General features: G+C 32.9%; 1 protein-coding gene across 3 annotated transcripts in view; it reads left to right on the top strand.

The window, feature by feature from the left end:
- The window catches only part of LOC109602693 (uncharacterized), a 54,535-nt gene that overhangs the window by 10,567 nt on the left and 20,024 nt on the right, over nt 1-23,944 (top strand). For all 3 annotated transcript variants that reach the window (XM_049965050.1, XM_049965049.1, XM_049965048.1), the window contains exons 2-7: nt 7,024-8,534; nt 8,725-8,780; nt 12,142-12,326; nt 19,342-19,396; nt 20,983-21,497; nt 21,610-21,907. In XM_049965050.1, the coding sequence (XP_049821007.1) occupies nt 7,031-8,534; nt 8,725-8,780; nt 12,142-12,326; nt 19,342-19,396; nt 20,983-21,497; nt 21,610-21,907 (2,613 nt within the window). In that variant the 5' untranslated portion in view covers nt 7,024-7,030. The remainder of the gene's footprint in view (nt 1-7,023; nt 8,535-8,724; nt 8,781-12,141; nt 12,327-19,341; nt 19,397-20,982; nt 21,498-21,609; nt 21,908-23,944) is intronic.

Raw genomic sequence — 23,944 nt, 5'->3', positions numbered from 1 at the left:
AAAACATAAGACAAGAATCTAATTAAAAATTTTTAGTTCTGTATTTAAATTAAGCAACACTTTGAAAGGAATAAAGGCTTGGAAGACCTCAAAATTGACAACAATTAGTAATTTCTCTTAAAGAACTTCCAAAGTGAACAATTTGACTCAAAAACCAAAGGAGAGATGATTATAAAAACATAAAATAAGAATCTAATTAAAAATTTCTAGTTCTGTGTTTAAATTAAGCAACACTTTGAAAGGAATAAAGGCTTGGCAGACCTCAAAATTGACAACAATTAGTAATTTCTCTTAAAGAACTTCCAAAGTGAACAATTTGACTCAAAAATCAAAGGAGAGGTGATTATAAAAACATAAGACAAGAATCTAATTAAAAATTTCTTGTTCTGTGTTTAAATTAAGCAACACTTTAAAAGGAATAAAGGCTTGGCAGACCTCAAAATTGACAACAATTAGTAATTTCTTTTAAAGAACTTCCAAAGTGAACAATTTGACTCAAAAATCAAAGGAGAGGTGATTATAAAAACATAAGACAAGAATCTAATTAAAAATTTTTAGTTCTGTATTTAAATTAAGCAACACTTTGAAAGGAATAAAGGCTTGGAAGACCTCAAAATTGACAACAATTAGTAATTTCTCTTAAAGAACTTCCAAAGTGAACAATTTGACTCAAAAACCAAAGGAGAGATGATTATAAAAACATAAAATAAGAATCTAATTAAAAATTTCTAGTTCTGTGTTTAAATTAAGCAACACTTTGAAAGGAATAAAGGCTTGGAAGACCTCAAAATTGACAACAATTAGTAATTTCTCTTAAAGAACTTCCAAAGTGAACAATTTGACTCAAAAATCAAAGGAGAGGTGATTATAAAAACATAAGACAAGAATCTAATTAAAAATTTCTAGTTCTGTATTTAAATTAAGCAACACTTTGAAAGGAATAAAGGCTTGGCAAACCTCAAAATTGACAACAATTAGTAATTCCTCTTAAAAAACTTCCAATGTGAACAATTTGACTCAAAAATCAAAGGAGAGGTGATTATAAAAACATAAGACAAGAATCTAATTAAAAATTTTTAGTTCTGTACTTAAATTAAGCAACACTTTGAATGGAATAAAGACTTAGAAGACCTCAAAATTGACGACGATTAGTAATTTCTCTTAAAGAACTTCCAAAGTGAACAATTTGACTCAAAAACCAAAGGAGAGATGATTATAAAAACATAAAATAAGAATCTAATTAAAAATTTCTAGTTCTGTATTTAAATTAAGCAACACTTTGAAAGGAATAAAGGCTTGGCAGACCTCAAAATTGACAACAATTAGTAATTTCTCTTGAAGAACTTCCAAAGTGAAAAAATTGACTCAAAAACCAAAGGAGAAGTGATTATAAAAACATAAGACAAGAATCTAATTAAAAATGTTTAGTTCTGTATTTAAATTAAGCAACACTTTGGAAGGAATAAAGGCTTGGAAGACCTCAAAATTGACAACAATTAGTAATTTCTCTTAAAGAACTTTCAGAGTGAATAATTTGACTCAAAAACCAAAGAAAAAGTGATTATAAAAACATAAGACAAGAGAATTATTCCATCATTATTGATAACAATAATTATCTTTAAATGTCAGCCAAAGAAGGAGGGATGATTTTAAAAACATAATGGAAGAACCTACAAAAAAAAAATTCGGTAAACGTTGAAGAGTTAATAGAGGCCTTATGGTTAATTGTAATAATCCCACTCAACTATCAATTTGCAAGGCAACAGTTTGACTTAAAAACTACCATTAAACATGAACATCGAATCGACTAATTACTCCGTCAGTGCAAAGTAATTACCATCCACCCCATTAGCATATGGTACAGTTACTAAATCGACGGTGCACTCGGTGGGCAGTACCGGCCATATGTCCGTACGTCCATAGAGCACCCTTTGATTGACATATGCTAAAAAGCGGCCGGAATCAATGTGTGTCATTTCGGGACTGTCACGCGAAAAGTTTATCCGACAATTGCGGGAGCGTGTGCACGTACATTTAAATTTTTAGTCGACGGTGCCAACGCGACCGTGACTAATTTCTTTACAATGGAAATCTGGCGGTCGTTTCCACCCCCTTTGACGATTTTTATTGAGACAACAGCAGTCGGTATTATTAGTGTGAACTGGGCCACACAAAAACCTTTCCCTTTATGTCTAATCGTCCAAATTAACAATACTAATTTTTTTAAAATGTCCAAAGATCAAATCTTTGGTTGTATTAAATGTGACAGATCAAAATCACGCCCACAAAAACTAGTTTTTTACTGTTTTACTTGTGTACTTTTAACGTTTTGTAGTTAGGACGCATCGAACTAAACAAATATTGGGTTTCCTGTAAGCGCAACCCCAACCCCATCGCACCGGCCACCCCCTTTTGATCTTTGACCTCGCGTCACGGTGACATCAAGTCCACCCATCTCCTAAACAATGACAGATTTAAATTCAAACGTAGTGGAAACTAATTTGTTTCGTTATCATCGTTTATGTTCATCTGGCAAAAGCCATTCCGGATAAATGGACCGATTCATTTTGTTATGTTAAACGGCTATTAGGTCAGCTTTTGTATTATTAACATTACAGTTAATTTAAATGCCATTAATGTTGGCCATTGTGTCATTTTATAAAGCGGTGACATTTGTTTTATATATTTTTTTTTCTTTTTAGTTTGTGGGGTTTCTGTAGGGATGTATCGTTCAAGTCACCAATGCTGAAGATATTTTATATTTTATCACATCATTAACCGTTTTAAACACGTTTAGAACCAAATAATTAACTTTTGAAACAAGCTTAAGTGTTACCAAATACCTTTTCTATCATATGAATTTGAAGAAGAACTTTAGTTAGTGAAAGATGTCACCAAAGATTTTTCTGTCATACAACATTAAAGAAGAGATTCTAATGTTAAAATTTAGTGGAACTTGACTATTAATTTGATTTTATGACCTTTAAGTACTTTAAGAAATGAAATAATAATGTTTTGAAGCAACCTTATATGTCACCAAAGGTTTTTATGACATACAACATTGAAGAAGAACTTCTAATGTTAAAAATTAATGGAAATTGTTCTAAGGTGCAGTAAAATTAAAACTTGATTGTCAATTTATTCTTATAACTTTTATATACTTCAGAAATGAGATAATTAAAGTGGTACCCAACATTTGTTGCCATACAAAACTGAAGAAGTATCTCTAATGTTAAAAATCAGTATTTTTCAATTATTTTAAGACAAAATAACTCTAAAATATGACCATTAATTTGATTTTATGATCTTTAAATACTTTAGAAATGATTTAATAATGTTTTGAATCAACCTTATATGTCACCAAAGGTTTTTCTGCCATACAACATTAAAGAAGAACTTCTAATGTTAAGAATTAATATAAATTGTTCTAAGGTGCAGTAAAATTAAAACTTGATTGTCAATTTATTCTTATAACTTTTATATACTTCAGAAATGAGATAATTAAAGTGGTACCCAACATTTGCTGCCATACAAAACTGAAGAAGAATCTCTAATGTTAAAAATCAGTATTTTTCAATTATTTTAAGACAAAATAACTCTAAAATATGACCATTAATTTGATTTTATGACCTTTAAATACTTTAGATAGGATATAATAATGTTTTGAAGCAACTTTAGATGTCACCAAAGGTTTTTCTGTCATACAACATTAAAGAAGAAGTTCCAATGTTAAAAATTAATAGAAATTGTTCTAAGGTGCAGTAAAAATAAAACTTGATTGTCAATTTATTCTTATAATTTTTAGATACTTCAGAAATGAGATAATTAAGTGGTACCCAACATATGCTGCCATACAAAATTGAAGGATAACCAGTAAAGTCTTTTTTAATTGTAAGTAAGAATAAAATTAATGGGGTGACCGTTATTTTATGGCATATGCAAATCATATTCTTGAAAATTGACATATGTACAGAGCGTTAAAATAATATTTCTCAACAATTGTCCATTAATTTATGCCAAGAGATAAAATCGTCATACATGCATAGTTCACACGTCATATGCTGAGAACAATTAATAACAACAATACTCAGTTATTATTGATAAGGGCGTTGAATTTAAACAATGTACTGTCGACACGAGCCAACCCTTCACCTTCTTCATGTTTCTGAATAAATTTTCAAGACGTTTGAGCACCAAGCAACGTCTTCCACATGTTCAAACGATAACGCATTTTGGCCGTGCACCAAATTTACATAAAATTAAGTGTCCTGTGCATTAAGTTGTGCGACATCCACCGCATGTGACAACCCTATTTTATGACCGTCATACAAGCCATACGGGCCGAAACTGCTGAAAGCAATAATTGATACCTTGGTGTTGTTTACCGAATATATATTATAAGATAAGCGACTGCAATTTAAAGTATTTACATAAAAACGACCCTTAATTTTTTCTTTCTCGTACTGAGGTCGTAAATTCGATTATTAACAACGCTTTTGTTCCACCCCAGATAATCCGCAAGTACGGCTCAACCACCACGCACGCCCCGGGGCCATAAACTTGGCGATTTTAATTTGATAACAGCACGACAATATCTAATTTACAATCCGCTAATACCCGATGAATAAAAATCAGCACGACATTTCCGCAACCCGTTTTTTATTTTCAAGGGATGCTTAGCAAGGAAGGGGAGTCATTTTATCCTCACTGGCTTAACAAGCACATCTTTTTTAATCTGATTATAGAAAATAATGGGATTAATGGAGTTTGTTTATTGGTGAATAATAATAACAACCTAATGTAACCACACTTTTATAGTGTAGACTGTGTTGCCTAATTAGTAACAATTAAAAACACATTTAAATCACTTAAAAATTAATCACAGGTGTTGGATGTTGTTCACCTGTAAGCAGTTTGTTTAGGTGATTAGTACTTAAGACTTAAAGGATCGTAACAATTAAACTGTTAACAAAAACAGCCGTTTTGAATTCCTGTTATATCGTTTGAATAACAATCAAGCAATAAAACACATTAAATAATAAAATCGGAAGTTCTCTGTCGCGGCAGGTGTTTCCCCCAAAAAATTTATGCCAGTCAGCTGCATAATCGTTTTCTAATTCCTGGGGTTGAGCTAATGGTCCCACTCCCCCACCTTACTTAACCTAAGATTCGCAATTTTTCACTTGTCACCCGCACAAAACGTTATTTATTTGTATTTAAATCCCCCATTTCGAGAATTACACACAACCCCATATTTTATTATCGTGATTGCGTGCGGGGCACCCACAAAAAATCATGAATAATTTGGTCAATTAACGAACACCAGTCGGCCTAATTTGCATTACACCTTTTCAACTGCCTTTTTATTTTAATCATATCGCCCCCAAATATCGAAATAACGAAAAAGGTTAATGTAATGCACTTTTTGACGTTTTGTGCGTGACACAGACACACTGATATGTGCATTTAATTATGAATAATTATAGTTATGATGTATAAATTAACTTTGGTTTTAAAATAATGGCTGTAACTATTATCTCATTCAAATTTTATCGAAATTATAACAGTTATTTTAAAGTAATTGTCATACTTCAAAAAGCAATACATATAAAACTTGTAACTACTACTTTATTATAACTATTACATCTTTGAACGTGTAATAGTCTTCGACAAATTGGACTTTTATAGGAATTGTAACTACTATTTCATTGTAATTATTATTATTTTAAAGATTTTAGGAGGTTTTTCCAAAGAGCAATATTATAAAACTTGTACCTTCTACTTTATTATAACTATTACATCTTTGAACGTGTACTAGTCTTCGACAAACTGGACTTTTATTGAAATTATAACCATTATTTCATTGTAATTATTATTCTTTTAAAGATTTTAGGAGATTTTTCCAAAGAGCAATCTTATAAAACTTGTAACTACTACTTTATTATAACTATTACATCTTTGAACGTGTACTAGTCTTCGAAAAATTGGACTTTTATTGAAATTATAACCATTATTTCATTGTAATTATTATTCTTTTAAAGATTTTAGGAGATTTTTCCAAAGAGCAATCTTATAAAACTTGTAACTACTACTTTATTATAACTATTACATCTTTGAACGTGTACTAGTCTTCGACAAATTGGACTTTTATTGAAATTATAACCATTATTTCATTGTAATTATTATTCTTTTAAAGATTTTAGGACGTTTTTCCAAAGAGCAATCTTACAAAACTTGTAACTACTACTTTATTATAACTATTACATCTTTGAACGTGTACTAGTATTCGACAAATTGGACTTTTATTGAAATTATAACCATTATTTCATTGTAATTATTATTCTTTTAAAGATTTTAGGAGATTTCTTCAAAGGGTAATTTTATAAAACTTGTAACCACTATTTTATTATAACTGTTATCATTTTCAAAGTGTAATAACCTTCTTCAAATTGAATTTTTGTCGAAATATAACAGTTATTTCATCGTAATCATTAATCTTTTAAAGATTGTATGAGATTTATTCAAAGAGTAATCTTATAAAACTTGTAACCACTATTTTATTATAACAGATATTGTTTTCGAGGTGTAATATCCTATTTCAAATTGAATTTTGGTCGAAATATAACAGTTATTTCATCGTATTCCTTAATCTTTTATGATTGTATGAGATTTATTCAAAGAGTAATCTTATAAAACTTATAAACACCATTTTATTATAACTATTACTGTATTCAAAGTGTAATAGTTTTCTTCAATTTTGACTTTTACCTAATTTATAACTGTTACATCATTGTAATTATTAGTTTTTTAAAGATTTAAATAAAAATTAAACAATAATCAGTGTTTCAAGTGCTAATTATACAAATCAATATTAAAAAACAAATAATGTTATCCTTAAACCAATCCCAACGTGATTGTTACTCCCTCACATCCAGAATTCCCCGTTCCATCAAAGAAAACCTATTTCCCACCCACCTCGTTTCGTTAGACACCGTGAGATGACGCTCTGTTCCAATTTTCCAGCCCGAAAATGCTCAAGTGGACCGCGATGGCGAAGCGCGAATCGACGGACAAAGCGGAGCCGAGGCCGTCCGGGGCGACGACACCGCGAAAATCCAAACGGAGACGCTCGAGCGTCGCCAGACGCCGTTCGAGCATCAGACGCGACAGCATGGAGGAGAACAAGGAGAATCAGTTCACCTCCACCCCCATCAAATCTTCGGAGGGCCTCGTGCCGTTCGACGTGCTCAGAGACGTCAGCAATCTGACCCCGACGGACGACAACCGGAGGGAACTGTCGGCCAAGAAGTGCAAGAGCGAGAGGAAGAGTCCCAGCTGTAGGTTGTTGAAGAAGAAAAAGACCTGCCTGAACGTGCACAATCAGATAAATGTTGACAGTCAGTGCAGCAACTTCTTCAGACCATTTGAGGCTGTCGACTCCCACATCGAAGGGATCTTGGCTGACGTTCCTAAGGCCCCAACTCTTCCAGTTTGCCCCTTAAAAAGTACGCAGTGCTTAAACAGAGCTAGTCTAAACGAAGTCAATGAAGAACACGCCAATAAGAAGGCCAAAATCGACCACGTCAACGACTTTTTAAGTCAAATCTCGCTGGTCACGTCGTCAGAGGACAAGTCACACTTCCCCGGTTTAAAATCGACCAAAAACATATTCCACAACGAAGTCAAAATGTCTCCTCTAGTCAAAAAGTTCATAGATTTAAGGTTTAGCAAGATAAGTTTGTGCCCCAAGCAAAAGCAGAACAACAACGTCCACGAGGACTCGTCCTACATCAATGATTTATCCTTGGATCAAATCGTGGACGCCATCCTGGAGACGAGCTACGACAGCGCCCCCAAAGAGCCGTCGCTGAACACCAGCATAATGGTGAACCCCAACGAAACGGAGAAGGAGAACGACCTGAACGAGACGCACGAAGAGAACATGATCAACATAGAGCACGAACGTCAGAGGCGCAACTCCTTCGACGGCTCGTCCACCGACTCCGGATTCCGCAGCAGCACCGCCGAAAACTCGCACCAGCTGGACAGCAACTATTTGTGCAAGTGCAACAACAACAACAAGAATTCGTTATCTAGTGGCAATATTGTATGTGATAAGACCATCATCAACGTGAACGAGACCTTCAACGAGCGCTGCGTGGACGACGAGAGCAGGCTGAGGAAACGCTCGTCGGACACCACCATCGAGTACGAGCAACCCTCCAAGAGGCTCAACCTGGACCAATCAGTAGAGGGCAGCTTCAGCCTCAAGAGGCAAAAGTGCATACGTAGGAAGCTGAAGCCTTTCCTAACCAGGGACGCCATAGTCCACGACGAGTCCTTCAACAACTGCTACATGGAGAACAAGGAGATCCAAGTCCAGGACGGCAACCGGATACGTAGATGTTTGCTCTTCGACTCCCCAAAGCTGGACGACTCCTCCTGTCTGTCGGACAATTCGACCGCCATCACAGATGTGAGGGGCTCCCTCGACCTGAATATTCATGAGGAGGGCGACGCGCTGGTCGTGCACAGTACGTATTCAAATCTACGTGTTTTTTTTTTTTGTGCGACCCTTAGAAAAAATACCTGCGGTCCTTGTAAGACTACGGTTTATGGAGGGTTGAATTATCAAAACAACACATTACAGTCTTGAACCTAATTTATGATTCAAGGCGGATTTATTGTTCGAAGCCGTACTTATGACACATATTTCTTTTTCAGTTATAAGATGCAAGGACTTGTTCAGGCCGAACGGGAAGGTTAACGCTTACGTTAAGGTAAGAATCTGATCAAATTATCCAATCTTTTAACGGTTATTACTATTATGAAAGGAACGTAACAGCTTAAAAGTGTGGAACATAATTGATAAATGTCTAATGGACGACAGTGGGTAAATATTAATGGTAGCAATTATGTCAGCTGGTCGATTGGAAATGTTTTGATTACATTTGTGGGTGCTAAACTAGATCCCTTCCGGTTCTCTAAATGGAAACAATTATGTTGTTATAATATATTTTACTTCGTTGGGCCAGTTTTAAATAAACTAACGTTTTTGTTTTTTATTGCAGATGAGCAAGTCTCACTGAAATATCAAACAGAAACGCTTACAGATGACAGTTCCTGAGAATACAACTCACACAACCATTTTAGTGTTTTGTTTCTTCTTTTAATTTCTTGTTAATGTAATATTGTATAATTTTTAAGTAATTTTAGTTGTGGAATAAAAATTATAACCCAGAAACTTTACTTTTTGTTCAAATAACAATATAAAAAGCAACAAAATCTACATTGAAACAATATAAAGTTATAACTTTGTTATAAAGTCAATTAATTGGTACAAGAGGATTATAATTTAATGTCTCTAAAGGTTTCTTTTAAATAACTTAAACATTAACTTTTGTAACAACCTTGAAAACTTTCCTCCACCTAACCTAACCTCACATAATCCCACTTAACCTAATGTAACCTAATATAATCCAATACAATTTAACATGTCTCATATATTAAAATCATCATTAAATTTGATAAATAATGTCTCTAAAACTTAGCTTTGCCTAACTTAGCCTTGCAAAATCTCATATAACATGATGTAATCTACAATAATCCAACACAACTTAACATATTTTATCTAATCTACTAAAATTATGATTAAATTTGATAAATAATGTATCTAAAAGTCTGTTCACACAGAACATTCACAGAAAACCTTGAAAACTTAACTTTACCTAACCTAAACTCACAAAATTCCATCTAACCAAATTTAACCTAACATAATCTAACACAATTTAACATATCTCATCTGATCTACTAAAATCATCATTAAGTTTGATAAATAATGTCTCTAAAAAGTCTGTGTTTACATAATTTAAATAGTAAAATTCACAGTAAACCTTGAAAACTTAGCCTTACCTAACTTAACCTCACAAAATCTCATCTACCCTAATGTAACTTAACATAATTCAACTCAACTTGACATATCTCGTCTGATCATCATTAAATTTGATAAGTAATATCTAATACCTAACCTCACATAATTTCACCTAACCTAATATAACCTAACAAAATTCAACACAACTTAACATATCTAATATGGATTATTAAAATCATGGGTAAATTTAATATAAAATGTCTTAAAAATCAGTTTTTACATAGTTTAAACATTAACAATTAGAAAATATTTGTTCAAATAAGAGACTAGGGATAGTCATTAGAATGTAACAAAGACAAAATACGGATCAATCAAAAGTTAATCGCCCTGCACTCCTGGCAAGTTCCCTTAAAACCCTTCCGCGAAGGCAATAGGCCGTTAGAGCAGTAGGCCAGTGCAAAAACGGATCAATATTATTAGTGCGTCACGACGGCAGCGGAGTGGCGTCATCGTCCGAACGGAGATACGTCCAAAGATCCCCCAACAGAAAGACGACGACCAAGACGTGTGTGTTTGCGAGGCAAGATATTGAAACGAGATGCCGGAAAGTGGATTTATGAAAGCCTTTCCGGTTCTGGATGGAGTAGTTGTTTGTACGGCAACAAAATGACTTATTCCCTTTCGTCCTCCCTTCTTCTTCGGATTCCCGCAGTTGTTTTTCAGCCCGTTCTAAACTATCTTATTAATATTTAATCGTTGAAACGTTTCAATTTTAATGAGTTATCGATTCGGGTCGGGGTTTTAAGGTTTTCATTGTAAAACATCTCCCGCAGGCGTGTAGTAGTAATTTCGGTGAGTGCATTTAAATAATTCCGGGGTTGGATCTGTGGCCGGAAAAAATCTCTCCTTTCCGTCTAATATATTTTATGTCTGTCTTATATTTTATATTTTTACAACCACCACGCTCCATTTATTACCGCCATCGCAATCGATTAATCTCCACGCCGATAATTTACATTTTGTGCCGTCGTTTTAGTGTTTAATTCATGATTTTGGATGTAATGCGGATTGTCGACTCTTACAGGCTAATTAGCAGCACGAAACGTGACTACTTAGCTCAAAAGTTTCAAACTTTATTAAATTAAATGTGTCACAATTTTGTTAGGTTAGGGTATGTTAGGTTAGATTAGGTTATCATGGCTGTGACATCTTAGTAATTTAGTTGTTAACATAAGAATGGATATTGTCCTTGAAACTTTAATTTTAACTACCCTCATTAACAATTGTAGTGAAAACTCATTTAACCTAACCCTAATTTAATGTAATGTAACCTAACCTATATTGTGTTAAGACAATTTAATTGTAGATTAGTTAATACAACCTAACCTAACCTAAAAAACTATTAATTTTGATAAGTAATGTCTCTAAAAGTGTGTTTTTAACTAACTTAAGTTTGAATACTTAACCTCATCTAACCTAACCTCACATAATATGATAACATATGTCTCTAAAAGTCTGTTTTTAACTAACTTCAACATTTTTAACAACCTTGAAAACATAACCTCATTTAATCCATTCTAACCTAACCTCACAATCCTATTTAACCTAATATAACCTAACATATATAGTCTTGATTCATTTAAAATAATAAATTTACTTAAAAAAAACTAAAATCTAATATTGAAAATACATTTGACACACATAAATATCGTTTGGTTTGAATAAGTCAATCATAATTACAGTTTAAAACGTATGAAACATGCAAAACTAACGATTTCAATATGGAAAAGTTAAATTTAGCCGATGATCGGATTTCGTTGGGCACGTTTACTTCAGAAAATCCAATTGATGTTGACGGGGCGTGTGGGTTACAGTCATCTGATCTTTACGCTCCGTTTTGTCGTTCATCAGTTTTGTATCTTTATCCTCGGGACGATCTGCCATTTAATTTGAAACATGTGCCGACATTTTTTTATTAGTTACAGATCTAAAGTGGTAATTAAATGTTTCACAACAATGTGTCCTTTAGTAATATTTATTTTTAAATCTTTGGAGCACTGGGAACATATTTGTTGTGGTCATTTGAGTAATTAGACCTTGTTTCTCGTTTAATTTTAATTAGTGCATGATTAATTTGAGCCTCAGTCGTTCGTACACTTTCGAAATGGCTTATTGCTATCAAGTTTATTATTTGCACGTCAGTACTTTCAATGTAAGTACTACTGCAAGACTGTTTTCCTTAGTAAAACATAAAATGTTGTTGTTAACAGGCGGCAATCGGCGATAACTTGGGCTCGAGCCGTCGAAAGTTGTCGGGCGGCACGTTGCAAAGGACGGCGGTGCAAGCCGACTCGACGAGGCCCCTCTTCAATCACACCTTCAGGTTTCTCAGGCCCCCCGACCAACAGAACAGACGCGTCCACATCGAGGTCTGGCACCGCGACAGAACTTCAAGGTAAGCATCTAACTAGGCAGACCGGGTGCAGGGCCGAAACTGCACGTTTTACATAACGAGTGTTTGCTAAAAATATTCGCTCGTAACGTGCAAGTGACTTTGTTTTACAATAATTCTGATTTATATTTCTTTAAATATCGATTTTGATTCGGAGTGTCCCATTGTTAAGTACTTAATTTATGATCTGGCATTTAGCCAAACTTGTCTGATTCAAAACTCAATAATAACAAATAATATAGAAGTTATTAAACTTTCTTTAGTTTAACTTTCATTAAATAATTTTTATTTAAACCAATGTTTTTTGGAACTTTTTTGGAATAGAACTAAAAATCTCTTACTGATATAAAATGCAAACTATAGCAACAAATTTGCTGGATGACTATTAATCTTTTAGCCAACAGATACATGTGAACTGGACCTAGAAGATTACCTAATTGTCTTCAGCAATTTTGAAACGTCAAAGACTTCTTGGTGTCATTTGCATTAATTCTCTTATTGATACAAAAGGCAAACTATAGCAACAAATTTGCTGGATGACTATTAATCTTCTAGCCAAAAGATACATGTGAACTGGACCTAGAAGATTACCTAATTGTCTTCAGCAATTTTGAAACGTCAAAGACTTCTTGGTGTCATTTGCATTAATTCTCTTATTGATACAAAAGGCAAACTATAGCAACAAATTTGCTGGATGACTATTAATCTTCTAGCCAAAAGATACATGTGAACTGGACCTAGAAGATTACCTAATTGTCTTCAGCAATTTTGAAACGTCAAAGACTTCTTGGTGTCATTTGCATTAATTCTCTTATTGATACAAAAGGCAAACTATAGCAACAAATTTGCTGGATGACTATTAATCTTCTAGCCAAAAGATACATGTGAACTGGACCTAGAAGATTACCTAATTGTCTTCAGCAATTTTGAAACGTCAAAGACTTCTTGGTGTCATTTGCATTAATTCTCTTATTGATACAAAAGGCAAACTATAGCAACAAATTTGCTGGATGACTATTAATCTTCTAGCCAAAAGATACATGTGAACTGGACCTAGAAGATTACCTAATTGTCTTCAGCAATTTTGAAACGTCAAAGACTTCTTGGTGTCATTTGCATTAATTCTCTTATTGATACAAAAGGCAAACTATAACAACAAATTTGTTGGATGACTATTAATCTTCTAGCCAACAGATACATGTGAACTGGACCTAGAAGATAACCTAATTGTCTTCAGCAATTTTGAAACGTCAAAGACATCTTGGTGCCATCTGCATTAATTATCTTATTGATACAAAAGGCAAACTATGGCAACAAATTTGCTGGATGACTATTAATCTTCTAGCCAACAGATACATGTGAACTGGACCTAGAAGATTACCTAATTATCTTCAGCAATTTTGAAACGTCAAAGACTTCTTGGTGCCATCTGCATTAATTATCTTATTGATACAAAAGGCAAACTATAGCAACAAATTTACTGGATGATTATTAATCTTCTAGCAACAGATACATGTGAACTGGACCTAGAAGATTAACTAATTGTCTTCAGCAATTTTGAAACGTCAAAGACTTCTTGGTGCCATCTGCATTAATTATCTTATTGATACAAAAGGCAAACTATGGAAACAAATTTACTGGATAACTATTAATCTTCTAGCCAACAGATACATGTGAACTGGACCTAGAAGATTACCTAATTGTCTTCAGCAATTTTGAAACGTCAAAGACTTCTTGGTACTATCTGCATTAATTCTCTTATTGATACAAAAGGCAAACTATAGCAACAAATTTGCTGGATGATTATTAATCTTCTAGCAACAGATACATGTGAACTGGACCTAGAAGATTAACTAATTGTCTTCAGCAATTTTGAAACGTCAAAGACTTCTTGGTGCCATCTGCATTAATTATCTTATTGATACAAAAGGCAAACTACGGAAACAAATTTACTGGATAACTATTAATCTTCTAGCCAACAGATACATGTGAACTGGACCTAGAAGATTACCTAATTGTCTTCAGCAATTTTGAAACGTCAAAGACTTATTGGTACCATCTGCATTAATTCTCTTATTGATACAAAAGGCAAACTATAGCAACAAATTTGCTGGATGACTATTAATCTTCTAGCCAACAGATACATGTGAACTGGACCTAGAAGATTACCTAATTGTCTTCAGCAATTTTGAAACGTCAAAGACTTCTTGGTGTCATTTGTATTAATTCTCTTATTGATACAAAAGGTAAACTATAACAACAAATTTGCTGGATGACTATTAATCTTCTAGCCAACAGATACATGTGAACTGGACCTAGAAGATTAACTAATTGTCTTCAGCAATTTTGAAACGTCAAAGACTTCTTGGTGCCATCTGCATTAATTATCTTATTGATACAAAAGGCAAACTATGGAAACAAATTTACTGGATAACTATTAATCTTCTAGCCAACAGATACATGTGAACTGGACCTAGAAGATTACCTAATTGTCTTCAGCTATTTTGAAACGTCAAAGACTTCTTGGTGCCATCTGCATTAATTCTCTTATTGATGTAAAAGACAAACTACAGCTATATATTTCCTGGTTTCCTGAAGTTTCTGTCAAACAGATACATTTGACTTGGAACTAAAAAATTAATTAATTGCCTTCAGTAATTTTGAAACAGATTCTTATGAACTGGTAATTGGAATATTAGCAGTTGCCTTCAGTAATTTTGAAAGGTCAAAGCCTCCAAGGCACCATCTGCAATAATTCTCTCATTGATACAACAAACAAGCTACATCCACATCAAGTTGAAACCCATCACAATTCATTCCGTCCCTGGGCAAGTGGTCGTAATTGCATTTTAGCAATAGCCCTTTGTTAGGCTAATCTTTCGCCTTTGATATCTTTTCACGTATTGAATAAACCGAACTGGTTTTTTTCCTGCAGCTCCGTTCAATTAACCGATGCATTTCTGTAAGAAACACATTCGAAACGTGCAGACCATCTGTTCACGAAAACGTACGTAGGTATTGAATCTGTCGGATAAATAGAAGAGCCACCAGCAAAAGGGCACGTCACACGAGGTGGCAAGCAAGAGTCGAAGATGTGGAGGAATTGAAACATAAAAAGACGTTTTATGGACGCGGGTATCGGTTGACCTGTATTCGTTGCACATTCCTTACACAAATATCCGTCGTCTGTCGGCGACGGACGTCCGCGCAGGACGCCACCACGCAAAATCGCCGACGATCGATGTGCCGCCCCCCAAACCTCGAGTAGCTGTCTCCACGTTATCGGCGGCCTCTCCCTCATCGCCATTGTACGGGGTCCGGTCGGTGCCGGTGGCGACGTGGTGGGAAATTATCGCCAGGATCCCACGGCGGATCCTAGGAGCTCAGATTCCTCGACGGGAATCGCAGACACTCACGATTCGGGCACCGACACCTGCAGGTTACGCGAATCGTGCAGCTTTATTATTTTTTATTTTGGTGATAGTACTCATCGGTGACCCCGACTGTTTATTAAGTGGACAATCGGTACGGTGCGTGTGTGTGTTTGTGTGTCAGTTACATAATTACACCTTCACACATTTTAATTGTCACGTTTACCGTTCATAATTCTTACAACCCCCATTAACAACAACTAACATCCATAATTTGAGGTTATATTTTCCACCATCACATCATTTTACAACCAACAAATAACTTCATTAATTTATATGGCCTTAATTAATATGATTTCAACTTTTGGCCACTTTCATTTTTCATCCCTCCAACCGCACTAGTATGTAATAATACTCAAGGTCATTGTAGGGGGCGTGGCGTGAAATTTAGGGGACTCACCAACAAATTACGGTCCGCATTTTAACCATTGTGCCATTCGTGTAAAAATCCACTCGGACTTTAATTAAATTAATTAGTTGTGAAAACACACACAAGATGTTACTGCAAAGCACTCAAGACCACGAATTGGTAAGTCATTGCTTCCAGAAACTAGTCGATTAGTTTTTGCTTAATGACTTTTTTTTTTAAATTTCTTGCTGTGAGGGTTGTTGTAAATTAAGATCGCGCCAATTTCCTAACGCAAGATTAATGGTTGGGACCTTTTTAAACTTTTCCCACACAATGGAGGCACGAAGCGTTTTTCTGACCTGTTATTAACATTAATTATGGTTTTGTCAACGTGGATTTTCGGATGCATCGAACCGCATAAGAAATCTGATTAAGGGGAAGGAAAAGGAACATATCTGGAGATAAGGGAAAGACTTACAAGGGTTGTTTGTATCATTATTGCAGTCATTGGAGCATAATTTCATGTTTCTCTGGGTACTATAAACTCATCAAAATTTCATTAATCACAGTAAATCAATTATTTATCAATTTACAAACAAATTTAAGCAACAACTCCTTAGCACCAACGTGCTAAGATGCTATTTGTATTTGTTTGTTATAATTTACAGTAATTTAATGTCAAAATTGTATTTTTATCAGACATATTCTTTTAGTACTTTAAAATATTCATAACTAGTCCATTCGTTTCATGATTAATGTTGGTACTTAGATGTTTTTGGACCAAAAATACAAATTTTCGAAAAAATAATTTGAATTTCATGGTGTATTTTACAGAAAATTAGTCAAAATTGTACTTTTATCAGACATATTCATTAAGTACTTTAAAATATTCATAACTAGTCCATTCGTTTCATGATTAATGTTGGTACTTAGATGTTTTTGAACCAAAAATACAAATTTTCGAAAAGACAATTTGAATTTCATGCTGTATATTACAGAAAATTAGTCAAAATTGTACTTTTATCAGACATATTCTTTAAGTACTTTAAAATATTCATAACTAGTCCATTCGTTTCATGATTAATGTTGGTACTTAGATGTTTTTGAACCAAAAATACAAATTTTCGAAAAAACAATTTGAATTTCATGCTGTATATTACAGAAAATTAGTCAAAATTGTACTTTTATCAGACATATTCATTAAGTACTTTAAAATATTCATAACTAGTCCATTCGTTTCACGATTAATGTTGGTACTTAGATGTTTTTGGCCCAAAAATACAAATTTTCGAAAAAACAATTTGAATTTCATGCTGTATATTACAGAAAATTAGTCAAAATTGTACTTTTATCAGACATATTCTTTAAGTACTTTAAAATATTCATAACTAGTCCATTCGTTTCATGATTAATGTTGGTACTTAGATGTTTTTGGATCAAAAATACAAATTTTTGAAAAAACAATTTGAATTTCATGCTGTATTTTACAGAAAATTAGTCAAAATTGTACTTTTATCAGACATATTCTTTTAGTACTTTAAAATATTCATAACTAGTCCATTCGTTTCATGATTAATGTTAGTACTTAGATGTTTTTGAACCAAAAATACAAATTTTCGAAAAAACAATTTGAATTTCATGCTGTATTTTACAGAAAATTAGTCAAAATTGTACTTTTATCAGACATATTCTTTAAGTACTTTAAAATATTCATAACTAGTCCATTCGTTTCATGATTAATGTTAGTGCTTAGATGTTTTTGAACCAAAAATACAAATTTTCGAAAAGACAATTTGAATTTCATGCTGTATTTTACAGAAAATTAGTCAAAATTGTACTTTTATCAGACATATTCATTAAGTACTTTAAAATATTCATAACTAGTCCATTCGTTTCATGATTAATGTTGGTACTTAGATGTTTTTGGACCAAAAATACAAATTTTCGAAAAAACAATTTGAATTTCATGTTGTATTTTACAGAAAATTAGTCAAAATTGTACTTTTATCAGACATATTCATTAAGTACTTTAAAATATTCATAACTAGTCCATTCGTTTCATGATTAATGTTGGTACTTAGATGTTTTTGGACCAAAAATACAAATTTTCGAAAAAACAATTTGAATTTCATGTTGTATTTTACAGAAAATTAGTCAAAATTGTACTTTTATCAGACATATTCTTTAAGTACTTTAAAATATTCATAACTAGTCCATTCGTTTCATGATTAATGTTAGTGCTTAGATGTTTTTGAACCAAAAATACAAATTTTCGAAAAAACAATTTGAATTTCATGCTGTATTTTACAGAAAATTAGTCAAAATTGTACTTTTATCAGGCATATTCTTTTAGTACTTTAAAATATTCATAACTAGTCCATTCGTTTCATGATTAATGTTGGTGCTTAGATGTTTTTGAACCAAAAATACAAATTTTCGAAAAAACAATTTGAATTTCATGCTGTATTTTACAGAAAATTAGTCAAAATTGTACTTTTATCAGACATATTCTTTAAGAACTTTAAAATATTCATAACTAGTTTATTCGTTTCATGATAAATTAGTAAAATTTTAATAAATCAGTTCAAATAATATTTTATTGTTACACTACTGAGAGTTACAATAGTGTTTTTAACCCCCCAAATTGAGTTAAATCGACCGTTATTTGCTGACAATAATATCGACATGAATATTTGCACACTGAACACAATAGATATAATGCAAACATGAAGGTAACTAGTATCAATTGACCAGCAGATTTGATGGCACAACCAGATAAGGGCTAATTCAATTACCGATAATGTATGGGGGCACCGTGACCACACGAATCAAACGTTTGCCAATAAAAATAAAAAAACACGCAAAAAAACCATCACACCTCCGATTTGAGATTTGAATTTGAATATTCGCCGTTTAAAGTCCGTTAAGGGAGGGAAAATCGGGGTCGTAAACACGTGTTTTACCTGAACACGAAATCCGACCGTGGTCTTATAGAAACTTTCGGCCCCGCATCAGCTGATTCTGCGGCTGCATACGTGCCACCCATGCGGGTGGGCCCTTTTCACCCCTTCGACAGTTATTGTTGCCTGTACAGCTATGTACCCTCGAAAAATCAATGGCAATCACGTCGCCATTGAGTCGAACATGTGTTTGCACTACATGTTACTTAATTCGATACGTAAATGCCGTTTTAATAGACGTCAATTGTTCGACTACACGTTTTGTTTTATTGTTGCAGAACCAGCGAGCTGCTCGGGTGCATGAGCTTTGACGTTGGAGATGCTTGTAGAGCGGTAAGTGGTGTTTTTGTTTCTTATATTCGTTCAAGAATCAATTAATTCAATGTACTCTTAATATTAAGCATGTAAAGTTAGATATCTACTTTATCCACCCTTATGTCAAACAGTTTATACATTTTTTAGGTTATTTTCAAGATAAATGTCGAATAAAAACAAAATTAATTGATTTATTAATTAAAATTAAACTTATTTATATAATTTTAATTAATTTCTTTCTGTCACAGTGTAAAGTACATATGTAGCCTTAGATATCTACTTTACCTACTCTAGTGTCAAACAAGTGATGTATTTTTTATCCAGTGTTGATATTTTTTAACCTTTTTTCTGGAAAATCTGTCACTAATATTTGTTTTAAATTAAAATTTTAATAATTAACCGAATATTTCATTTGTTACATACATTTATTAAAGTGTTTCATATGATAAACTTGTTTGTGTGATTTACTCAATCATTATTCTAATTCTAGAACATTAAAATTAAACTTATTTAAATAATTTTAATTAATTTCTTGATTAAATTTAGCCTGTCACGGTGTAAAGTACATATGTAGCTTTAGATATCTACTTTACCTACTTTAATGTCAAACAAATGATTTACTCAACCAATATACTCATTCTATAACATAAAAATTAATCTTATTTACAATAATTTTAATTAATTTCTTCACTAAATTCTGCCTGTCACAATATAAAGCAAATATTCAAATAAATAAGAATATTTAAACGAATATTTTGTTTCTTATATACATTTTGTCAATCCATATATCAGTTCTAATCATCAGATTAAGCAAATTTACAGTAATTTTAATTGATTTCTTGATTAAACTGGATGTGTTACAAATTAGGAGTTAGATATCTACTTTACCTACTTTAATGTCAATTTAATTTCATAGCATATTTCTAAGTTAAAATAGAAGTTTACTACGATTTGATCTTAAATTCTTGATTGAAATCACTTAATAAATTAACCCTGATAGAATTTAATAAAACCTTTGAGATTGAATAGTTTTATCCACAAATACCTTCCTAATATTAAAGTCATGCTTGAAATTGACGTCTTACTAATTAAGTTCCTCCATCACCACAACTCCCCCTCTACTTATTTGTGTAAAATTGTCTTAGAATTTCATAGTTTCCAGATTACTCTGTGCTAATAGCTTCCCCATTGAAATTTTTGAACTGTTCATGAATATTCTGCAACAAGTTTTAAATATATAATGCATCAAGGTTTTGTTAGTTTTGGTGACCATTGTGTCCATTGTACCATTTAAATTGTCCCACACCCTAAGCAAGCACCCATAGGTGTGAAAAACCCAGGTAGAATTTCGTCCTCGACCTTTCAAAAACTGCATCCGTATATCACGAATTAATTGCCACAAGCTGCGCCATTTAATATTCGAAAAGTGACACAATTTATAAAAGATGGGACAATGCATTTCTTGAAGGTCGGATCAATATCCAGTTCCCTCCAATTTCATGGCTGGACGCGGTCTAAATCTGATAACGTGGATGTCCAATCGATGAACTACTTCCAGTTGCATGCAACACTCATCAGACGTTGTTTTTTTTTCAATTTTCCAGGGCATCAGCGGTTCGTATCGCCTTCTGCCGCAGTCGACGGGCCGCCAGCACAATGTCCCGATAACACATCCCCCAACAGCCAGCCCAACAATGTGCGAGAGTCAGTCCAGCGTCGAGGAGGTCATCCAGCTAGACGACCTCGACCCTGAGCTGAAGAAACCGACGAACAAGACGGTGCTCGTGGAGCAGCAGAAGCACGCCGACGAGAACCTGTTCCTGCGCTATCTCGAACTCGATCCGACCGAAGGGCCGGACGCCATCCCGGCCGCCACCCAGAGGAAGGCGTCGGGCAACAAATGCGGCAGGACGCCGTTCACGCAGACGAAGAGACTGATCAGACAGCCGAAGGCGGGGTTCGGGTTCTCGGTGGTGTGGACGCACCCGCCTAGGGTCGAGAGGGTGGAGAAGGGCTTGCCGGCCGACAAGGCCGGCATCCTGCCCGGCGACTACATCATCTTCGTCGACAAGCATAACGTTGTGATGACGCCCGAGATCGATATTTTAAACTTAATTAGGTAAGTGTATCGATTGGTGGGAGCCTTGACATTTGATAGTAGTAGCTACTTCCGCAAGATCCCGACGATAATATCTGGTCGTAAACTAAATTGGTTATTGTTTTTGTTGCAGAGCATGCAAGTGTCAATTAACCTTGGAAATATTCCGGCGAAGCTCCTCGAAAAACGGTTCGGTGCCAAGCGTGAAGAGACTGGTGACCCCATCGACGACAAGCACCCATTCATCCACCACGTCCACCAACGCCAACACCACCACCAACATCAACCTGGCTTTGATGGGCAGCAATGCCACGCTACCTCAACTGTCGGTCACCCAGCGCCGACCCTCCACGGTGTGTTCGACGAACACCACCTCCGTGGATTACAGCAGGAGGAAGCTGCACCTGCCCCAAGTCACCTTCAGCTCTGAGGTTGGTAGCGGGGTCATAGTTTGATTATCACCACCACCACCACCATGTATATTTTTTGTTAGTTTATTATTTTATTTACTTGATTGTACCCACGTGTAATTACTTAAGGCCAGTAAATGTTTTAATTAATGCCAAATTTTTATCAAGTTATTCAATGTTAGGTTTAGTTATTTGTTTGTTTTTTTATTTTAATTTATTATTGTCATTGTTTATTTAGTTTTTAATATTATTTATGTCACGAATCTTTTATTTCACACAACTTTTATTTTGTTACATTTTTATGTTTGTACGAATACATGTTTTTTTTTTAATAAACCAGTGCTGTATTTTTTATCCTGTGTTTATATTTTTTTATCCTGTTTTCATGGACATCATTTACAAATATTAGTATTAAAGAAGTTATATTTTATTATTTTACAGAAATTAATGAATGAATATTTTGTTTTTCATTAATTTATTTAATTTTAAAACATTAAAATTATGGTTATAATGGTTTTAATATGTTGATTCATTTAGTTACTTACATACATACTGAACATTTTATAGAATTAAATATCTACTTTACCAACTCTAATGTCAAACATATATTTTTATGTTTATACTTTTATCCCTATATTAATTTATTTTATTTTATATATTAATTTGATTAATTTACTTATTTACTATATTTTTAATTGATTAAATTCTTTCTGCTATAACCTAAGTAGAATTGTAGAATTAGATATCTGCTTTATCTACTTTATTGTTATATAATTATGTTTTATAATGTCCTTATATTTTTTTCAAGTAATCAGTTAATAATTTCTGTTTCAAAATAAAAATTGAAATGTATTATCCAACTAAATAAATTATTATTTTTTAAATATTCATTTGTATAATGACATATTTTATTAATTTAACCAATCAATATTCTGATTTTGATATACATTATTAAACTTATATGCAATAATTTTAATTAGATTTCTAATTTATCTATTCTAATATCAAATAATTGTGTTTTATCTTGTCTATAATTAATAAAAACAAACTCAATTCAAAGAAAAATGGTCAAACCCAATTTTATTCATATAAACTGGGTATTCACCAAATTTCAAAGACTTTAAGTAGGCAACCAGTAAAACATAGAAGTCATTAATAAATTAATTTCTACGTTTCAAATATACCCTATAACATTATTTAAAGAAAAATGTATTATTAATACATTAGTTTATTGATACGTATTATTCAACAAAATAAATTAATATTATTTTTTTAAATATTAATTTGTTTAATGTCACGTTTTATTGATTTAACCAATCAATATTATAATCTTAATGTACATAATTAAACTTATTTAAATAATTTTAATTGAATATATTCATTTTGAAGTAGTCTGAATAGATTTGTAGGATTAGATATCTACTTTATCTATTCTAGTGTCAAATAATTGTGTTTTTTCTTGTCTATATATTTTTTTAAGAAAACTAATTATTTATTAATTATAAAGTAATTAATAAGTTTATTAATATTAAGTTATTAATAAACTTACATATAATTTTACCACAAAAAAGGATAAATAACATTTTTTGTAGATATTAATTTGTTTGTAGGTCATAAATTTTAATTGATTTACTCTCAAACATGTGTTTATAATTTTATCCTAAATGAATAGATGAATTACTTTCTGATTTATAAATTTTCTATGAAAAACTGATTTACTTTATTTTATCAAAATTAAACTCATTACATACAGTAATCATCTGTTAAAATTTATTGGGTTGTAATGTAAAGTAGATTTATAAAATTAGGTATCTACTTTATCTACTCTAATGTCAAATTAATTTTGTGTGTCAGAAATTATTTCCGAGGCGTAGTTAAAATGCAAGTTTATTATGATTCCATCTTAAATTCTTGATTGAAACCACTCTAAATTCAGCGTGATAGAATTTAATGAAACCTTTGAGGTCTAGTAATTTTATCCACAAATACCTTCATAATTTTAAAGCGAAATTTGTCTATCCCTGATATTGACGTCTTATTAATTAAACTCCCCCATTA

The sequence above is a fragment of the Aethina tumida genome, chromosome 3, assembly GCF_024364675.1.
Source record: "Aethina tumida isolate Nest 87 chromosome 3, icAetTumi1.1, whole genome shotgun sequence".
In the NCBI taxonomy this organism is placed as follows: Eukaryota; Metazoa; Arthropoda; class Insecta; order Coleoptera; family Nitidulidae; genus Aethina; species Aethina tumida.
The sequence above is the reverse complement of the archived record's forward strand: the minus strand, read 5'-3'. Positions and strand labels throughout refer to the sequence as shown.